Genomic DNA, 21,480 nt, shown 5'->3' with positions numbered 1-21,480 from the left:
TCTCTCCCTTCCTCTCTCTCTGAAGTCAATAAAAAAAATTAGAAAAAAAACACCAAAAAACTGGAACATCAGCTTTACATCATCATTTTTAAGTTTCCATACTTTTAGCCACTATTATAGTATATTTCCTCAAAATTTACTTCATATCTATTAAGGAAGTATCTTCCTGTTTTTCCTTTTTTTATTTACAGAGACAGAGAGTCAGAGAGGGATAGATAGGAACAGACAGGAACAGAGAGAGATGAGAAGCATCAATCATTAGTTTTTCGTTGAGACACCTTAATTGTTCCTTGATTGCTTTCTCATATGTGCCTTGACCGTGGGGCTACAGCAGACTGAGTAACCCCTTGCTGGAGCCAACGACCTTGGGTCCAAGCTGGTGAGCTCTGCTCAAACCAGATGAGCCCGCGCTCAAGCTGGCGACCTCAGGGTCTCGAATCTGGGTCCTCCGCATCCAAGTCTGATGCTCTATCCACTGCGCCACCGCCTGGTCAGGCTTCCTATTTTTCCTTTATGCTTGCTTTTGTAGTTAAACTCTTTGTAAAGCTTTTATTATACAGAAGCTGCTATTAGGAAAGCTGTGAAAATACAACTCCAAGATAGAAAAAAGGGCAAAAGTCAGATAGTACAGTAAGTACTTGTTACTATGTAAGTTTTTAAAATGCTACTCAATTTTAAATGGTTAATAAAAGTGAGTGCAGTTTTCCTCAAGTATTTTCTGTCTGAAGATATCTTCTTTCCTAGCTGATGTTTATCTTTTATTCATTTCAAATCAGCACTGTACTTCATACAAATAGCCAATTATTCCCACAGTAAAACACACACTGGGCCCTGGCCGGTTGTCTCAGTGGTAGAGTGTCGGCCTGGAGTGCAGGAGTCCCAGGTTCGATTCCCAGCCAGGGCACACAGGAGAAGCGCCCATCTGCTTCTCCACTCCTCCCCCTCTCCTTCCTCTCTGTCTCTTCCCCTCCCGCAGCCAAGGCTCCATTGCAGCAAAGTTGGCCCAGGCACTGAGGATGGCTCTATGGCCTCTGCCTCAGGCGCTAGAATGGCTCTGGTTGCAACAGAGCAACACCCCAGATGGGCAGAGCATCACCCCATGGTGGGCATGCCGGGTGGATACTGGTCGGGCACATGCGGGAGTCTGTCTGACTGCCTCACCATTTCCAACTTCAGAAAAATAAAAAAATAAAAGACACACTGTAAAACTGTATAACTTTCTTAGAAGACTATAAACTGCTTTTGAATAATATGATTTGATTTTTCCATCAATGAGTATTAGAGTTGCTTCTTACAAACTATCTAGAAACCTTAAAAGGATTGAAATTCTGTTTACAAAATTTAATTGACAGTCACAGGAAGAACCTGCTAGTTGCTCCCAATTTTGCTTACTGTGATGTGATTCTTGAATAAAGGACCACAATGACACAAGCAGATAAAATGATTTCAAAGGACAACATGGAAATTAGAGGTTATATAAAAATTATTTTAAACATTAAATAGTTATGATTTCAAAAGTCATTCACTTGGTTTAAGAATGAAATACATAACCCTGAATGAGTCAAGGCTTTTGAATGCACACTCAATTTAGTTCATAGGATACGTTGGAAACAATGTCTGGTGAATGGAAGGGCTTTGTTAGCGCACTGTTCGCCCTTTACCATTCCACTGCAAGCAGCTGGTTCCACCTCCCTCGCCTTGGTCCGGCTTATGCTAAGAAAGGGAAAAAAAAAACAAAATTAATTTTAAATTAATGCTTTAAAAATCCAAGGCAATTTTTCAACATTATGTTAGTACAATGTAACACCAACATTTCACCACTCTACATTCATTAAATAAAAGGTAAATGTGGGTTACAATGACTAGTTCCTCAGCTTCCCCAATCTACTGACAAAACAAATTTTAATCAGTTTCAACTATGCCTGCTTTTTAAAAAATAAAGTCATATTTTGGTTCCTTTTACATCACAAAGAGACAAAGTAATGAAGAATACGAGACTAGATGATTCAGAACCTGGTTCTGAAAATCAGCTCTACCTCTTACTAGCTGTGTGACCTTGGCAAGTTACTTTGCATTGCTTAAGTCTCAACTTACTCGCCTGAAAAGTAGAGATAAGAGAGAAGAAAAGCTACATCTAAAACACTTAAAGACAGTGCATAGTATAGTACATAGTAAACAGTCAATGGTTGTTAGTCACTCTATTATCATAATAATCCCAATAAAACAAAGGGAGAATTATCAAAACATTTCAATGTTTTTAATATGAAAACAATTGTGTAGGCTTCCCTTTTGTATGCTCAATGGCAAGGGTAGTCAACCTTTTTATACCTACTGCCCACTTTTGTCATCTCGGTTATTAGTAAAATTTTCTAACCGCCCACCGGTTCCACAGTAATGGTGATTTATAAAGTAGGGAAGTAACTTTACTTTATAAAATTTATAAAGCAGAGTTACAGCAAGTTAAAGCATATAATAATAATTACTTACCAAGTACTTTATGTCGGATTTTCGCTATTTGGCAGAATAAATCTTTATAAAACAACTTACTATAGTTAAATCTATCTCTTTATTTATACTTTGGTTGCTCCGCTACCACCCATCATGAAAGCTGGAATGCCCATTAGTGGGCAATAGGGACCAGGTTGACTACCACTGCTCTATGGGATCCCTCATTAACAATGAAGTTTCACACAATACCATTCTCTATAGCAGGGGTCCCCAAACTTTTTACACAGGGGGCCAGTTCACTGTCCCTCAGACCGTTGGAGGGCCAGACTATAAAAAACACTATGAACAAATCCCTATGCATACTGCACATATCTTATTTTAAAGTAAACAAAATGGGAACAAATACAATATTTAAAATAAAGTACAAGTAAATTTAAATCAACAAACTGACCAGTATTTCAATGGGAACCATGGGCCTGCTTTTGGCTAATGAGATGGTCAATATCCAGTTCCAATTTGTCACTGCTAGCCGTAACAAGTGATATGACGTGCTTCTGGAGCCGTGACACGTGTGTCCCGCGTCACCGGAAGTAGTACTGTAGGTGAGCAACGCCGTGCTTTGCGTCGCTCTCTCACTGACCACCAATGAAAGAGGTGCCCCTTCCGGAAGTGCAGCGGGGGCCGGATAAATGGCCTCAGGGGGCCACATGCGGCCCGTGGGCCCTAGTTTGGGGACCCCTGCTCTATAGGCTTGTGAGCTACAAGATATTTAGATTTGGGCTTACATACTTTAAGCTATTTCAATGGCTTATTTCACATACTCACCAACAAATATGACAAAGTTATTAGATAAGAAAGAATACTTTAATGTTACTCAGTTTACAACCAAGCTATATATAATATTAAAAAATATACTACTCACAAAAATTAGGGAATATTTCAAAATGAATATGAAGCAATAAAATATCCCCTAATTTTTGTGAGCAGTATACCTATAAGCAAGTAGCTATTAAAGTACAGATTTCTAAAATATTTAACAGCAACTTTCAAAATGTCTTCTGTGAAACTAGTGTTTGAAAGCAAATCTATCAAACAGGGGCATTATCCAACTGACAGCTGATTTTTGTGAACCTAAAATGTAACGTAAAGTAGTAAGCTAACAATCACCAAGGAATGACTGTGGCACAATGTTCTATGATTATCAGTGATGCACTGGGCAATACATATTTTACTAAACATGGCTGACATAATCAAATGATATCAAATAAATTTGAAAACTGTAGAGTTCATGTGGTATTTGTTATGTAATACTTAATTATCACCACAGGTGGTTTGGGAGATGTTCTGAAAAGGAAAGTGTTGATTCTACCAGGTTAAAAATAAAATCACATAAATACAGTTTTCTACATAAATACCAAATTGTCCCAAACAGTAGTCTTTACATCTTTGACAAAGTCATAATATACTAGAATAAGTGTATACAATACTCTACATATAGATTGTTTTATGCTGGACAAAACTTAGGTTTCCACTGAAATTATACTCTTGAGAGCAGTATAATATAGACATTAGATAGTATTTTAAAACCTATATCATACTGAGTAAATTCTTTCAACAAAGAGACAACAGAGTCTCTTCAGTAGCTCAATTCTATTCATTTGTTCATCAACACTGGAGATTTAAGAAAAAATGTACATTGTTCCTGCCATTAAAAATATTGCCTGACCAGGCAGTCGCGCAGTGCATAGAGCGTCAGACTGGGATGCTGAGGAACCAGGTTCGAGACCCGGAGGTCGCCAGCTTGAGCGCGGGCTCATCTGGTTTGAGCAAAAGCTCACCAGCTTGGACCCAAGGTCACTGGCTCGAGCAAGGGGTTACTCGGTCTGCTGAAGGCCCGCGGTCAAGGCACATAAGAGAAAGCAATCAATGAACAACTTAGGTGTCGCAATGCGCAACGAAAAACTGATGATTGATGCTTCTCATCTCTCCATTTCTGTCTGTCTGTCCCTGTCTATCCCTCTCTCTGACTCTCTCTGTCTCTGTGGAAAAAAAAAAAAATTACTGCCTTACCTGAGAAACAGACATTGATATAACTATAAAATCTATTGTAGCCCTGGCCGGTTGGCTCAGTGGTAGAGTGTCGGCCTGGCGTGCAGAGGTCCCGGGTTCGATTCCCAGCCAGGGCACACAGGAGAAGCGCCCATCTGCTTCTCCACCCCTCCCCCTCTCCTTCCTCTCTGTCTCTCTCTTCCCCTCCTGCAGTGAGGCTCCATTGGAGCAAAGATGGCCCGGGCGCTGGGGATGGCTCCTTGGCCTCTGCCCCAGGTGCTAGAGTGGCTCTGGTCGCGGCAGAGCGATACCCCGGAGGGGCAGAGCATCGCCCCCTGGTGGGCAGAGCGTCACCCCCTGGTGGGCGTGCCAGGTGGATCCCGTTCGGGTGCATGCGGGAGTCTGTCTGACTGTCTCTCCCCGTTTCTAGCTTCAGAAAAAATACAAAAAAAACAAACAAAACCAAAACAAAAAAAATCTATTGTAAAGCAGAGGTCAGAGCAAAATAAGCAGATATAATAAGGGGACTTAACACTTTCAAGGGAATCGAGGAAAATTTCTCAGAGAAAAGTAAGATTGAATAAGTAAGCTAAGATCTAAAGGATGTTCTAGAATAGATACTATCGCCCCTACAGAGGACTGGGGGCTCTACAAGTAAGGAAAAATACTATAGGTGCAGTCATTATGTAGGCATGTTAGATACACATACATAGTTTCAAACCACTCTAAGCATGCCAAAAGCAACAAAGCTCTTAAAGTTATAGTATCTTTTTGAGATAAGCAATAGAAAATAGGTTATACTCTCTTATAGGAAATACAATGAAAACCAAAATACACAAAACTAAAGTGAAATATAAAAAAATATACAGGTATGCAATAAATGTAATAATCAATAGTTACAAAGGAAAGGGTTTTTTTTAGTTTTCTGTTTGTTTCAAACCCTGTTTCCCTCCAGTGACTTATGACTCCTGCAGAAAAATTAGAATATATAGACTATAAATTTTCTTTAATTTATCAATAATCTTGCTATCTAGAGATAACCACTGCTAATATTTAGATGTACAACTCCTAAAATGTTACATACTATACATAGTCAAGGTTATTTGGAAATATAATAAGTAAAAAGTGTGAAATAATAAACTAAGCAGCAGAACTAAGCCTTCTAAATTTGAAAATTATTTCCCTAGTTAAGATACTTTGAAAATTTTTTAATTCAATTAAGCTAGTACTTTCAAAAGGTACATAATTTAAGTAATTGTGATTTAAGTTTTCACCACCTAGAAAAACCTCTAAAACAGTAATATACCATAATTTCTTCATTGATAACACTATATTTCCAATGTATATATTTTCAGTCAATAAAGTATTATGTAAACTTTTTTAAAGCATGTTTTCAAAACTATTTTTAAGAACATAGGGGACACCCATGCGATGTGTGGAAGTCCCGTGTTCAATTTGATTTCTGGTCAGGGCACATAGAAGCGACCATCTGTTTCTCCACTCCTTCTCCTTCCTTCTCTCTCTCTCTCTCTCTCCTCTCTCTCTCCCCATCTTGCAGCCATGGCTCAGTAGAGCAAATTGGCCCCAGGCACTGAGGATGGTTCCATGGCCTCATCTCAGGCATTAAAAGACCTCTGTTGACCAGCATCAGACCAAGGGCCCCAAATGGACAAAGCATCGCCCCATAGGGGGCTTGTCAGGTGGATCCTGGTCGGGGAGCATGTGAGGGCCTGTCTCTCTGCCTCCCTGCCTCTCATTTAGTAATAATAATAGTAATAATAATAATAATAATAATATAAGGTCTACTGGAAAGTTTTGTCCGTTTCTATCACAAGTTTCGACACGTAAGTACATGTTTATTTGGCGCATGTGTGCCTCTCTATTTTTATCACTTAATGTATACATACTGAAGTAGCAAATTAACTAAAACAAAGTTGATTCACATTAGTCTTATGTGTGAAGCGATAGTGTACCTATGGCTACTGATAAAGTTCATTTACACCACTGTAATTTTTACGAATTTCAACAAGGAAGAAATGCTACAGAAGCATGTCTGTCGCATACACCATATTCCCTGGACTTAGCACCCTCCGACTATCACTTGTTTTTGTCCTTACAAAATTTTTTGAAGGGCAAAAAATTCAAAAATGAAGAAGATATCAAACAAGCACTGGTTCAATTTTTCACATCAAAAGATAAAACATTTTTCAAAAATGGGATATACATACAGCCCTGGCCGGTTGGCTCAGCGGTAGAGCGTCGGCCTAGCGTGTGGAGGACCCGAGTTCGATTCCCGGCCAGGGCACACAGGAGAAGCGCCCATTTGCTTCTCCACCCCTCGCCGCGTTTTCCTCTCTGTCTCTCTCTTCCCCTCCCGCAGCTAAGGCTCCATTGGAGCAAAGATGGCCCAGGCGCTGGGGATGGCTCTGTGGCCTCTGCCCCAGGCGCTAGAGTGGCTCTGGTCCCAACATGGCGACGCCCAGGATGGGCAGAGCATCGCCCCCTGGTGGGCAGAGCGTCACCCCATGGTGGGCGTGCCGGGTGGATCCCGGTCGGGAGCATGCGAGAGTCTGTCTGACTGTCTCTCCCTGTTTCCAGCTTCAGAAAAATGAAAAAAAAAAAAAGGGATATACAAATTGCTCTCACGCTGGCAAGAAATTATTAATAATAATGGCAATTATATTATTTAATAAAGTTTATTGATGGTAAGAAAAATTTGTATTTTGTTTTATTCCAAAAACAGACCAAACTTTCCAGTAGACCTTATAGTAATTAAAAAAACATAGGGGAATGGGTATAATACGTTTTTAAAGGAAAAAACTAGGCACATAACTCTCAAAATAGTACAGAATTAATTTTGCTTAATTACATAAATAAAAATGAAAAAAGGGTAAGAACTGACTTTCATATTACAAAATCATTAAAAGTCATGTTTTAAAGAATATTATAAAAAAGGTTATATTTCAGTGTTAGATGAAAAAAAAGCAGAGACTAATAAAATTTAGCATGATTCAACAAATTCATGGCTCACCGAAGATTTCACACACACACACACACACACACACACACACACACACACTAGAAGAAAACAATCAAAATGTTCACAGTACTCTTTCTGTTTTATGAATAGTGATATTTATGGAGATTTTCCTATATTTTTCAAATTTTTCACAATCAGCCATGTATCTGCACTATAAACAGGAACTGTTGCCTGGCCTGTGGTGGCGCAGTGGATAAAGCATCGACCTGGAATGCTGAGGTCACCAGTTTGAAACCCTGGGATTGCCCGATCAACCACATTCAGCAAGCAGTCAATGCACAACTAAAGTGAAGGAACTATGAGTTGATACTTCTTGCTCCTGTACCCCTCTCCTCTATCTGTAAAATCAATAAATAAAGTCTTTAAAAAAAAAAAGAGATTCCCCCCCAAAACCCAATGTAATAAAATATTTGAGCACATGAGGGTTAATGTAGATATTAACAGAAAATACATTTCAAAGAAAAATTTTAAATAAGCAAAAAAATGTAAAATGCTACTTTTATAGTAAAAAAACTATAAATATTATTTTTAAATAACATACAAAATTTCTAGGCATTGTTTCTTTGGGTTTATTTGGGGTTTTCTTAAGTAAGAGGAGGGGAGATAGTGAGACAGACTCCCACATGCTCCTTGAGCAAGATCTACCCAGCAACCCCCATCTGGGGCCGATGCTCGAATCAACAGAGCCATCCTCAGTGCTCAGGGCTGATGCTCAAACCATCAAGACACTGGCTGAGGGAAGAGAAGAGGGAAAAAAGGGGGAGAGGGAGGAGGAGAGAAGCAGATGGTCACTTCTCTTGTGTGCCCTGACTGGGAATCGAACCCAAGACATCCATACACTGGGCTGACACTTTATCCACTCCAGTGGTCGGCAAACTCATTAGTCAACAGAGCCAAATATCAATGGTACAACGATTGAAATTTCTTTTGAAAGCCAAATTTTTTAAACTTAAACTATATAGGTAGGTACATTCCTTATCGAGGTAGCGCCCGCACGTGGTACCTTGTGGAAGAGCCACACTCAAGGGGCCAAAGAGCCGCATGTGGCTCGTGAGCCAGTTTGCCAACCAGGGCACTGAGCCAACCAGCAGACAAAGAGGCACTGTGTTCTTTTTAAAAGACAGGTAGAACTGATAGGTAAAATGGCTACTCAGCCACCATCTTTCTTAGAAACAATGCAGGACTGAAGGAGGAAGAAGGACTTGCCTACTCAGTAATCCTGCTCAAACCTCCCTTGCAGCTGGATGCTGATAAGGGACAATTGGATTAGGGTGCAGATAATTTTGAGGAACTGTGGCGCCACTCCCAACCACACACAGAAGAAGGGATCTTGCAGCCGTCTTTGTCCAAGGCCCTTTGACAAATCCATAGAATCCCTGCCCCATACCTCCCTCAGGGCTGACATCCTTTGCTGGTCTCAGCCCACCTGCACCCAGCCGTTCTTTAAAATAAATTTTCCTTTTGGAAAACACTACCCTTGTGTTTTGGGTTAGGCCCAGGGTTTCTGCCTTTCTGTAACAGTCTCAAATCCTGTATTGAATAATTCCATTCAAACTCTAGCAAAATTACAGTAATCCTTTAATTTGAATGTCAGCTCATGGCAGTATTATTTTGCTATCCGTGTAGAACTTTATCTGAGCAACAAAACAAAAATACACAGTCCTGTACAGGAAGCTTGACTGGTTAGGTCACTGCCTCAAAGCACAGAAGTTGGCCCTGGCCGGTTGGCTCAGTGGTGGAGCGTCAGCCTGGCGTGCGGGGGACCCAGGTTCGATTCCCAGTCAGGGCACATGGGAGAGGCGCCCATTTGCTTCTCCACCCCCCCCCCTTCCTTCCTCTCTGTCTCTCTCTTCCCCTCCCGCAGCCAGGGCTCCATTGGAGCAAAGGATGGCCCGGGCGCTGGGGATGGCTCCTTGGCCTCTGCCCCAGGTGCTAGAGTGGCTCTGGTCGCGGCAGAGCGACGCCCGGAGGGGCAGAACGTTGCCCCCTGGTGGGCAGAGCTTCGCCCCTGGTGGGCGTGCCGGGTGGATCCCGGTCGGGCGCATGCGGGAGTCTGTCTGACTGTCTCTCCCTGTTTCCAGCTTCAGAAAAATACAAAAAAAAAAAAAAAAGGCACAGAGGTTGACAGTTCATTCGGTCCCTGGTCAGGACACATACAGGAACAGATCAATGATCCTGTCTCTCTCTCTCTCTCTCTCTGCATTCCTCTCTCACTAAAATCAATAAGTAAAAATTAAAAAAAAATACAATGCATAAATATTTCAGACTTAAATGCCCACCACCCACTGTGCCTCAACTATCCTCTCAAAAAGCACAGAAAACAGATTGAGACAGGTTCCCGAGAAGCAGAGGCTGCATACGGCTCTGACCTGGTTCGACTGCACGTAGCTCTCCGCAGTTCTTGTATTAACTGACCAGTACACTCCGGTTCTCGACTGGCCGCCTGCAGCAAGGCTTTCCGAAATGCATGCCGGCATTTCTTTTGACGGGATTCTGCCCGCTCCAGGCGGCAGAGGTGCTTATACTTCTGCTGAAAGTAAGTGCAAAGTTGGGTCACCCTGGAGCTCCTACTCTCCGTATCATCGTCATCTGACCTGGAAGGTGCAAGGAGAGAAGTGAGAAACTGATTACCTGTTAGGCTCATTTTAGAAAGTGGAAAAAGCAGGGAGGTAGGGTAGCTGGATGAACAGTTCAGATTTGTGGTATGTGAGCACATACGTAACAAAATTAGAGGAAGAGAAGTCCAGTGGAGCTGAAAATAAGTACAATATTGCAACAACACAGCAGGCAGTAGAGGCAACCCAATGCTTTAAGAAGCTTAACCTTCTCAGCATATCAGAATTAGACAGTGCATCAGTGTCTTCTGAGTTTTAAATAACTCAGGATATCTTGGAAAATATATATGTAATTTTTACCTTTATTTACTAAAAAATCTGAGTAAATGACACGGCCGTTATACTGAAACACTCAGCATAATTTCATAAAAGCTAGGTCATACCAGAAATAGAGCAGTGAATTCTAACAGTGTATTATCAAAGAGCTGCCCTTTTATATCTACTGGTTTCTAATGTTTTTTCTTGCTAAACACAAAAAATTTTGATTGTAAGGATCACAATGATTCTACAGTATTCTTTTTTAAACTACAGGAGATACCCTAAACCACATTTCCTACACCAGGGTTTCCTCTGTCGTTATGCTAACATCGGCGGATGGCGGCCCCTGCTGGAGTGCTACACTGGAAGGAGGCTGAAGGCACGTCAGGCTCAACAAGGAACAGTGCTGCGGGTAGTTAGCGATGTCCACTACCAGCGGTCAGAAAGGTCAGTGTTCCATGATCTCATTTTTTACTGTTAAGAATAATGCACACTAGATTAAAAAACTGACTGCGTTATTTTATCTTCTTTCTCTTCTACTGCAACATAAATAAATAGCATGCATGTGACACTGCAAACTAAATATTATCTTACTAATCTTCTGTAAATCACTGCTTGGCTTTTCTTCTTAAGTAGCATCCCTCCTTTTTTTTTTCAGAATAGGCCATTAACAGGCTGTCAACTTCTGTTTAGTTTATGTCCTAACAAACATGTTCTCTTCAGTGTACATTCTCTATAGATAAACCAATTGAAGGATTTTATTTCAACTTTTTCATTTATTCAACATTCAATGGTTATAGTATGTCTATACTATGCTGAATAATATAGAGGAAAAACAAAACATTTCAAGGAATTTGCAATGTAATTTAGACAAGATAAATGCATGCCAAAAGTTACACAATTTAAGAGGATAGACTCAATAACTAAAACTGTACAGCAGTCAGACCACTGACTCAAACATCTGGCCCATATCTGAAAAGTCTGGGAGCTCTTTAAGATTTCAGATTCCCAAGACCCTCCTGAGATCTAAGTCAAAGTTTCTAAGCGATGGGGCTTAAGAATCTTTATTCTGAATTGTTCCCCCAAGTCCCACAGCAAGGCTTTATTTGGGAGCTCTAGTAGAGCCATAATTGTTGTAAATAACTTGAGCACAAAGTAAACCACAGTAACACAAGAGAGGCAGAGATAAAATGCTATTAACATTTACTAGAAAGACTTCTAGATGAAAGAAAAGCTTCATAGAGATGACAATAGAACTGAAGCTTGAAGAAATGGTAGAACTTGAAGTTAAGACACAAAAGATACCTCACAAGGATAAAACAATATAAGCCAAGATACAGAAATGGACAGGATGGGGAACAGCAAGTACTAAATAGCGCGGTTTGGCTAAGGTGTGGGGTCTGTAGGGGAGTGATGGTAGGTAAGGTACACTTTCTAAACCCGAACGCGAGACTAAAGAGTTTAACCATTATTCCACAGACAATGAAGAACCATGTAGAAATTTAAGAAAACAGGTAACAATAGTAGAGCTGTGTGTGAGAAAGATTACACTGTTGGCAGATATAAATGGAGGAAGAGACAAAAGGAGAGAATAGTGAAGAAATCATTATAAAACACCAGTTAAGGGCCCTGGCCGGTTGGCTCAGCGGTAGAGCGTTGGCCTGGCGTGCAGGGGACCTGGGTTCGATTCCCGGCCAGGGCACATAGGAGAGGCGCCCATTTGCTTCTCCACCCCCCCCTTCCTTCCTCTCTGTCTCTCTCTTCCCCTCCCGCAGCCAGGGCTCCATTGGAGCAGAGATGGCCCGGGCGCTGGGGATGGCTCCTTGGCCTCTGCCCCAGGCGCTAGAGTGGCTCTGGTCACGGCAGAGCAACGCCCCCTGGTGGGCAGAGCATCGCCCCCTGGTGGGTGTGCCGGGTGGATCCCGGTCGGGCGCATGCGGGAGTCTGTCTGACTGTCTCTCCCCGTTTCCAGCTTCAGAAAAATACAAAAAAAACCCAAAACCAAACAAACAAAAAACACCAGGTAAGGATAAGGCGGAGCCGTGCCGTAGCGGCAGCAGCTGGACTGGAGAGGAGGGGTGATCTACATGTATAAAAGGCAGACTTTGTCCACCGGGCAAGGGAAATGGAAGGGCAACAGCACTCGGCAGTTTTTACCACAAAGACCGGGCAGCAGGGGCAAGAGCAGACTTGGGGCAGGAAAGAAATTCCACTTCAGACCTACGAATTTAAAGTAGAGAGGTATCAAAGGGAGTGGTGGGAAACCCGTTGGAAAGGGTAAACTGGAGCACATTTAGGAGGAGATAGATTTCATAGTCAACAGCTAACAACTAAAAGACGTGGGAGTGGCTGAAGTCAAAGGCCCCAGAGGTAACAAAAAGAAAGAGACATATAAGGCCTTTATCATAAAAGAATGAACTCAATTTGGTTACCAAATAAAAAGGATAAGAAAGTCAATAATGACTCAAGACTGAATCTGCGGAACTAGGAGAACGGAAGTGCCATTAACAGGAAAAGGAAATAGGAGAAACAGTATGTCTTAAAGAAAGTAAAGCTTCGGTGAGTAATCACTTGCCAAAATTGTTATTTGAAAAAAACTCTACTGGCCTGACCTGTGGTGGCGCAGTGGATAAAGCATCAACCTGAAACCCTGAGGTCACTGGTTCAAAACCCAAGCTTCCCTGGTCAAGGCATATAATGAGAGTTGATGCTTCCTGCTCTTCCCCCCTTCTCTCTCTCTCTCTTTCTTCTCTAAAATTAATAATTAAAAAAAATCTTGAGAAGACTCGATTACTACAGGGAGAAATGGCCTAGATCAGTGGTTCTCAAGTTAACTATGAAAAGATGCACCTGGATGCTACATCATTACCAAAGTTTTCAAAGCTTACTCATAATTTTCATACTTACCTTGTTGTGGACCAGTAACAAGCAGTTCGTAGACCAGCGCAGGTCCACAAACCATCCCTGTCCTGATACTAAACTAGAAAATCTCCAAGATGCGTCCCACTCATAAGATGCTATGACATTAACATTACAAACGTAGTTTTGCTAAGGAGGAGGGCAAACTGGGAAGAGAAAGGCCAGTCCCATCATTTACGAGCAGTGACAAGGCCTGGCACCTACTGCACTCTCAAGGTGTGTTAGTTTCCTTCCTTCTATGAAATGAGAGATACAGCTAGCTGGTTTGCCTATCCCTAAGGTTAAGAGAATGAGAAGAAAAGACATAAGTAAAATTACAATATAAGTACAGGCGTTACTATTATTAAAATGCTAAAAATAACTCCAAATATAGAGCAGTAAATTCTAAACCCAATTTCCTAAGACTTTAGGCTTATTTGTAATCTCAAGGCACTGTATGAAATTCCCCAAATAAAATTATTTTTACTTTACTTTTTTAAAAACAACAAAAGTGCAAAAAAGTAAAATCTCTGATAAAAATAGAGGAGTCATAAAGAGGCACATATATTGAGGAAAATAATGAGCTTAATTTTAGAAATGCTGAATTTACAGTATGGCAGAATATTTGATGAGAAATACCTGCTAGGCAGTTTAAACCAGAAAGAAAGGTCAGACATGAGAAGGTTGGGAGTTATTCACATACAGATAACGGCTGAAACAAAAAAGGAATGAAAGACTCATGGCAATATGGCAACTTAGTCTAAGGGACCCACAGCAACTACACACATGAAGATACATACTTACGGGTGCATTTTTTGGTCTCAAAGAAATAAGAGGAACTCTCTTCCCAAACTGCTTGGTCAAAAACAAATATTTTCTTAAAAATCAGAAATGATTTCAAACTAAAGTCAGAAGCAGGGAACAAAAGGGAGCAATGGACTGCACCTGGTGCTCTTGAGCACAGGCCACTAGGAGTAGACCCAGAAACACCCCAACAAGACAAAGTAGTGCAACCTAAGATTCTATGATAAGTCTAGGACCCACAAAATCAAAATTATCATGTGTAGAGAGGGTAGGCCACTTTTTGTGACAAAAAGAAAAAATAATAAATAACAGCTATAGACTCAACAGAGCTGCCATGCCCTCTTTGGGCATACCACTATCCCAGAACCTCCACCAATTTACCAACCCAAAGGCTCCCTGAATCCCACCCACACTTCGGAGATTTTACAGAGGCTTCCTCAGGCAGGCTTGACCTATTTGGGGGGGGGGTCATCGAGTTACGACAGTCTCAACATAAGACGTTTCAAATTTACAACGCTCACTCCCCTTAAAACTTTAAAAAATTGAGACGTGATTGTTTCAGCTTATGCTGTTAGTCTCGTACTTGTGGACAACATGGGTGAACAACAGATCCCATACCCTCTGCATCAGCTGCTTCTCGAGACGAAACACCTGTGGTACAAGCAGAATCGTCTCCAGCATCTCTGCACGTTCCTTAGGCAATCCTGATTCAGCTGACCCAGTATCTCCAGCACCTTCTGCAGGTTCTCCTGCCTCTCCAGCTTCCTCCTCCCAATAGGTCACTCTCTCCCACCTTGCAATGCCCCTTCCAGTGTGCAAGCCAACCACAGGAATAAAGGTAAGGAATTTGTTTTTACACTCATTTACTGTCATTTTTTCTGTTACTACACTACAGTATATTTATGTCCTTTTCCTTTCTCTGTGGCTTAGTTGTGTTTATATATTCTAGATTATGATTCCACAACTGTGTTAAGATAGGTAAGTGACTTAGTAGGGTGTGTTTCGATTAATACCAAAATTCAGCTTACATCACTGTCGTAGGAACAGAACTGTATCATAACCTGAGGACCACCTGTATTAACTCCATTTCCAGACCTTCTCCCCTCTCTGGGGAATGCAGGTTGAACTGAAAATGCCTAGCCTCTAATCAAGGTGTGGTCTTTCTGGTGACCAGCACCCATGCAGGAGCCTTCAGGATCCTACTACAGTCACCTCATACGAACAACAGATGCAGCTACTGCTCTCACCACTTATAATATTATTAGAGCTTTAGCGCTCTGTGTTAGGAACTGGGGAAAGAGGCCAATATATATTTTTTCATTATGTTATAATGAAGCTTAAGAGAGAAATTTATAACTGTAATTACCTATATATTTTTTAAAAGATACTAAATCAGTAACCTAACTTTCCACATTAAGAAACTAGAGGAAGATGCCTGACCAGGCAGTGGTGCAGTGGGTAAAGCTTTGGCCAGGGACTCTGAGGACCCAGGTTCAAGACCCTGAGTCACCGGCTTGAGCACAGGCTCATCCAGCTTGAGTGCGGGGCTGCCGGCTTGAGCGTGGGATCATAGACATGACCTCATGGTCACTAGCTTGAGTCCAAAGGTCATTGGCTTGAGCAAAGTGTCACTGGCTTGGCTGGAGCTCCCTCAACCCCTCGTCAAGGAACACATGAGACAGCAAACAATGAACAACTAAAGTGCTGCAACAAGTTGATGCTTCTCATCTCTCTCCCTTCCTGTCACTCTCTCCCTCTCGCTACAAAAAAAAAGAAAAAAGAAAGAAACTAGAAGAACAAGCAGAAGGAAAAAAAAATAGACTAGAAAAGAAAACAAATCAATGAGAAAAATATCAATGAAACCAAAAGTTGGTTCTTTGAAATGATCAACAAAACAGACAACCCTTAAAGTTCAACTAACCAAAAAGAAAGAAATGACTCAAATTACCAAAATTAAAAATGAAAGAGGAACATTACTACCTATCTTAAAGGTTATAAGGGACCACTACAAAATATCATATGCCAATAAATTAGATAAAGGTAAAATGGACAAGTTTCTAGAGACACAAGCTTTGAGTTTTACTCAAGAAAACAATGGAAAATCTGAATAAACCAACCATATCAATATTACAACAAAACTACAGAACAACCATCATTCAGAACCACTCAAAATCGAGCTGAATAGAAATCCTACAACTAAGGATATAAAGAAGAAGCCACACCAGGACTGGTAGGAGGGGCGAAGACGTGGAACATGTGGGTCTCACACCCACATACGGCATATAAAAATTTGGTAGGACATCATGGCTGTGGAGGTACCCTTGAGGAGTGAGGCGTCCCAGCCCCACAAAGGGCTCCCCAGCCCAAGGTTCCAGAGCCAGGAAGAAAAGTCCCATAACTTCTGGCTGTAAAAACAGCAGGTATTGTGGCTAAGTGAGACAGGGCTGCTGGAGCATCCTAGGCAGCTCCTCTTAAATGGCCCAAGCACAGACTTACTCAAACTTACTCCCTATGAGCTTCAGGGTCGGGGCAGCAGCTCGAAATGCACTAGAGCAGGCTTCCCCAAACTACGGCCCGCGGGCCACATGCAGCCGTTTATCCGGCCCCCGACCACACTTCCAGAAGGGGCACCTCTTTCATTGGTGGTCAGTGAGAGGAGCACTGTATGTGGCGGCCCTCCAATGGTCTGAGGGACAGTGAACTGGTCCCCTGTGTAAAAAGTTTGGGGACCCCTGCACTAGAGATATACAGGGAGGAAATGAATTAATTATCTGGGATCAGGTTGAGAACTGAGAGGACAGCTTTATCCCAGACAGAAGTGCTGGCAGAGGCCACTATTTTTTTACTGAGTGAGTCCTCCAACCTCAGAGACAGCAGCCAGATTCCACACCTGAGTCTCCGTCAACCAGGCTCACACTATTCACCCAGCCCTGTTGATTCCCTGAGGCCCTGTCCACCCAACTTGTGGGCCCAGCCAAGCTGTTTCCAGTGGCTTTTCCATACAAATGACTTGTCGTGGCTCATGTTTCAGACTTTCCTAAGAGCTCTCAAACAAGCAACATCTGGCCTCAGCGTGCCCTTTACTCTCCATAAGTGGCCCCAGGCCTGGCACTAGTGGCAGCTGGCCTTGGTTCCCAGCTTGGCCTCTTTTGGGCACCTCCACACTACAAGTAGCAGCCATCTGCAGATCGCTTTGCAGCTCATGCCTGGTAGCCCTGGGCAGAACACAAGGAGCTGCTGACCTTGGCCTGAACCCCTCCTTGGTAGACAGCAGCAGACCACATCAAAGCACCCAACCACCTCCACAACTACACATTCTGGAGGCGGACTCAGCAGGGCACCAGAGCCATGCTGAAGTGAGTCCTGCTCCATGGGGTGAACCCCTACACAGCTGATCCTCCACGGTGGTTGCAGCCAGTCCTTGTAGCCAAAAGGTCTGGGGCTAAATTCCTCCCATTAACATGCCAACAAAAATCAAGGCTCAACTACAAGAGGAGAGTGTACATATCCCACACAGGGAAAGCACCTGAAGTGCCCAGCTTGGGTGACTGGGGAGGCTGTGCCACTAGACCCTACAGGATACCCACTGCATTGGCCACTCTACCAAGCCCAGAAAATGAAGCAGCTCCACCTAATAGAAAGAAAAAAACAGAGAGGCTACCAAAATGAGAAGACAAAGAAACATGTCCCAAATGAAAGAACAGAAAAAAATGCCAAAAAAAAAAACTAAACTAACAAGGCTCAATGAACTTATTGAGAACTCCAACATAATAAGAAAGGACAAGGAAACCACAGAAAATAACCAGTAAGAAAGGAAGGATGCACTAATTGAAATGAAGAAAAATTTACAGAGAATCAACAGAATAGATGAAGCTGAGAATCAAACCACTGATTTGGAAGATAAAAGAGCAAAAAACACCAATCAGAACTTCAAAAATAAGAATACAAAAAATTGAGGGCAGTTTATTAGAACCCTCTGTGACAACTTCAAACATACCAATATTTGCATCATAGGGGTACCAGAAGGAGGAGAGAGAGTAAGGAATTAAAAATGTATTATATGCAAAAAAAAAAAAAAAAAAAATGACGGTGCCCTGGTCAGACAGCTTGATTGATTAGAGCATCGTCCCAAAGCACAGAGGTTGCCGGTTCGATCCCCAGTCAGGGCACATACAGGAGCAGATTGATGTTCCCGTCTCTCCCTCTCTCCATTCCTCTCTCTCTAAAATCGATACAATAAACATTATAAAAATTAATAATAATAATGACAGAAAACTCCCTAACCTGGTGAAGGAACTAGACATACAAGTCCAGGAAGCACAGAGAGTCCCAAATAGGATAAACCCAAAGAGGCCCACACTAAAAAAATCATAATTAAAGTGCAAAAGGTTGAAGACAAAGACAGAATTTAAAAGTAGCAAGAGAGAAGCAGTTACTTACCTAAAAGGGACTGTCAGCTGATTACTCACAGAAACTTTGCAGGTCAGAAGGGACTGGCAAGAAATATTCAAAGTGATGAAAAAAGCAAGGACCTACAACTAGATTACTCTACCCAGTAAAGCTATCATTTAGAATCAAAGGACATATAAAGAGCTTCCCAGGCAAGAAAAATAAAGGACTTCATCACCACCAAATCAGTATTATATGAAATGTTAAAAGGTCTTCCTTAAGAAGAAGAAAAGGCCCTAGGCCAGTTAGTTCAGTGGTAGAACATCAGCTCAGTGTGTGGATGTCCTGGGTTCAATTCCCTGTCAGGGCACACAGGAAGAGCATCCATCTGCTTCTCTACCCCTCCACCCTTTTATCTTTCTCTTTCTCCCCCCCCCCCCCCCCCCGCAGCCATGGCTCGATTGAAGTGAGTTGGTCCCAGACACTGGCTCCATGGCCTCTGCCTTAGACACTAAGAAGAGCTGAGTTGCTGAGCAACAGATTAACACCCCAGATGAGTGGAGCATCGCCCCCTACTGGGCTTGCAGGGTGCATGCAGGACTCTGTCTCTCTGCCTCCCCTCCTCTCATTGAATAAAAAATAAGAAGAAGACAATTGAATCCATAAACAAAATAAACATACAAGCAGAACAGATACAGACTCGAAGGTACAGAGAATATTTTGATGGTTGTCAGATGGGAGGAGTATCGGGAGGATGGGTGAAAAAGGTAAAGGGATTAACAAGTATGAATTGGTTGCTACAGTCATGGGGATGTAAAGTACAGCACAGGGAAAATAGTCAATAATATTGTAATAACTATGTATGATGTCAGATGCATACAAGATTTATTGGAATGATCACTTAGTAAGTTATGTAATGCCTGATCACTAGCATGTACACCTGAAACTAATATAATAGTGTATGTCAACTGTAATTGAAAAATAAAAAATGATTTTAAAAAATCTGAATAAAACTGTAACAAATAAAAAGAGTGAATTAGTAATAAAAAATCTTTTCTACTAAGAAAAGCCTAGAACCAGACTGCTTCACTGGTAAATAACACCTACTGTTTCCAGAAGAGTTACTACCATTCCTTCACAAATAATTCCAACCAATGAGAAAGAGGGAACATTTCTCAACTCATTCTACCAGGCCAATATAACCCCAGTATCAACACTAGACAAAGACTTCACAAGGAAAGAAAACTAAGACTGATATCGCTTATTGACACAGATGCAACCTTCTCAACAAAATACAAACAAACCAAATCCAGAAGCACATAAAAAAGGATTATATACCACAGCCAACAGGATTTATCCTAGGAATGCAAGCTGGAGTCATCATATGAAAATCAACACCCTGGCCGGTTGGCTCGGCGGTAGAGCGTCGGCCTGGCGTGCGGGGGACCGGGGTTCGATTCCCGGCCAGGGCACATAGGAGAAGCGCCCATTTGCTTCTCCACCGCCCCTCCTTCCTCTCTGTCTCTCTCTTCCCCTCCCGCAGCCAAGGCTCCATTGGAGCAAAGATGGCCCGGGCACTGGGGATGGCTCCTTGGCCTCTGCCCCAGGCGCTAGAGTGGCTCTGGTCGCGGCAGAGCGACTCCCCGGATGGGCAGAGCATCGCCCCCTGGTGGGCAGAGCGTCACCCCTGGTGGGCGTGCCGGGTGGATCCTGGTTGGGCGCATGCGGGAGTCTGTCTGACAGTCTCCCCCGTTTCCAGCTTCAGAAAAATACAAAAAAAAAAAAAAAAAGAAAATCAACATAATAGACCATATTAATAAAATAAAGACAAAAACACATCATCATCTCAAGTAACACATGCTGCAACATGATAAATCTTGAAAATGTTATATAAAAGTAAAATAAGGACAATTATACAGTTATAGTATAATTCTACTTATATGTGATACCTAGAGTAGTCCAATTCATAGAAACAGGATGCAGAATGGTGGGTGCCAAGGGCTGGGGAGAGGAAGAAATGGAGAGCTATTGTTTAATGGGAACAGAGTATGGTTTAAGATGAAAAAGTCTTAAAGGTAGCTTGGGATGATGGTTGCACAACAACATGAATGTACTTAATTCCACTAAAAAGTACAGTTAAAAATGACTGAAATGGCCTGCCCTGTGGTGGCGCAGTGGATAAAGTATCAACTTGGAATGCTGAGGTCGCCGGTTCGAAACCCTGGGCTTGCCCAATCAAGGCACATATGGGAGTTGATGCTTCCTGCTCCTCCCCCCCTTCTCTATCCCTTCTCTCTCTCTCTCTCTTTCTCCCCCCTTCTCTAAAATGAATAAATAAAATCTTAAAAAAAATTTTAAACAGCAAAAAAAGACTGAATTGATAAATTTTATGCTATGTATACTTAATCACTTAAAAAAAAAGACCTTAGAATGCTGGTGTTTTTAAGTGCCTTATAGAAGCAAACATTCATCTCTGGGGGAATCCACTTTCATCCCAAATAACTCTCACCAATAATTTTCCTTAAATCGTTAACATTCAAAAAATACTTGCCTGACCTGTGGTGGCACAGTGGATAAAGCGTTGACCTGGAAATGCTGAGGTCGCCGGTTCGAAACCCTGGGCTTGCCTGGTCAAGGCACATATGGGAGTTGATGCTTCCAGCTCCTCCCCCCTGTCTCTCTCTCTCCTCTCTCTCTGTCTCTCTCTCTCCCTCTCTCTCTCCTCTCTAAAATGAATAAATAAATAAATAAATACTTAACTACTCCCAAACACCAAAGGATAAAAGGCATCTGGAGTAAGGGTTAGCAGAAACAAGAGACAGCCTATTTAAGATATTGAAACAATTAGAACATAAAATTAGTATGTGTAAGATTTAGTTCCAAGTAGTTAGAGAATATGAATAAACATGAAGTTGATGTGAACAACAACTAAAGGAAAGTCCTGAAAATGAGAAATAACTAAAACTTAAATTTAATGTA

The 21,480-nt window shown here is 42.0% G+C and overlaps 1 protein-coding gene across 3 annotated transcripts in view; it reads right to left on the bottom strand.

The window, feature by feature from the left end:
• INO80D (INO80 complex subunit D) overlaps positions 1-21,480 on the bottom strand; it is a 100,440-nt gene that overhangs the window by 23,041 nt on the left and 55,919 nt on the right. For all 3 annotated transcript variants that reach the window (XM_066232808.1, XM_066232809.1, XM_066232810.1), the window contains exons 6-7: positions 9,907-10,131; positions 1,604-1,713 (exon numbers count right to left, since the gene is read on the bottom strand). In XM_066232808.1, coding sequence (XP_066088905.1) covers positions 1,604-1,713; positions 9,907-10,131 — 335 coding nt within the window. The remainder of the gene's footprint in view (positions 1-1,603; positions 1,714-9,906; positions 10,132-21,480) is intronic.

This window comes from Saccopteryx bilineata, chromosome 5 (genome assembly GCF_036850765.1).
Source record: "Saccopteryx bilineata isolate mSacBil1 chromosome 5, mSacBil1_pri_phased_curated, whole genome shotgun sequence".
In the NCBI taxonomy this organism is placed as follows: Eukaryota; Metazoa; Chordata; class Mammalia; order Chiroptera; family Emballonuridae; genus Saccopteryx; species Saccopteryx bilineata.
This window is presented reverse-complemented; position numbering and strand designations above follow the sequence as displayed.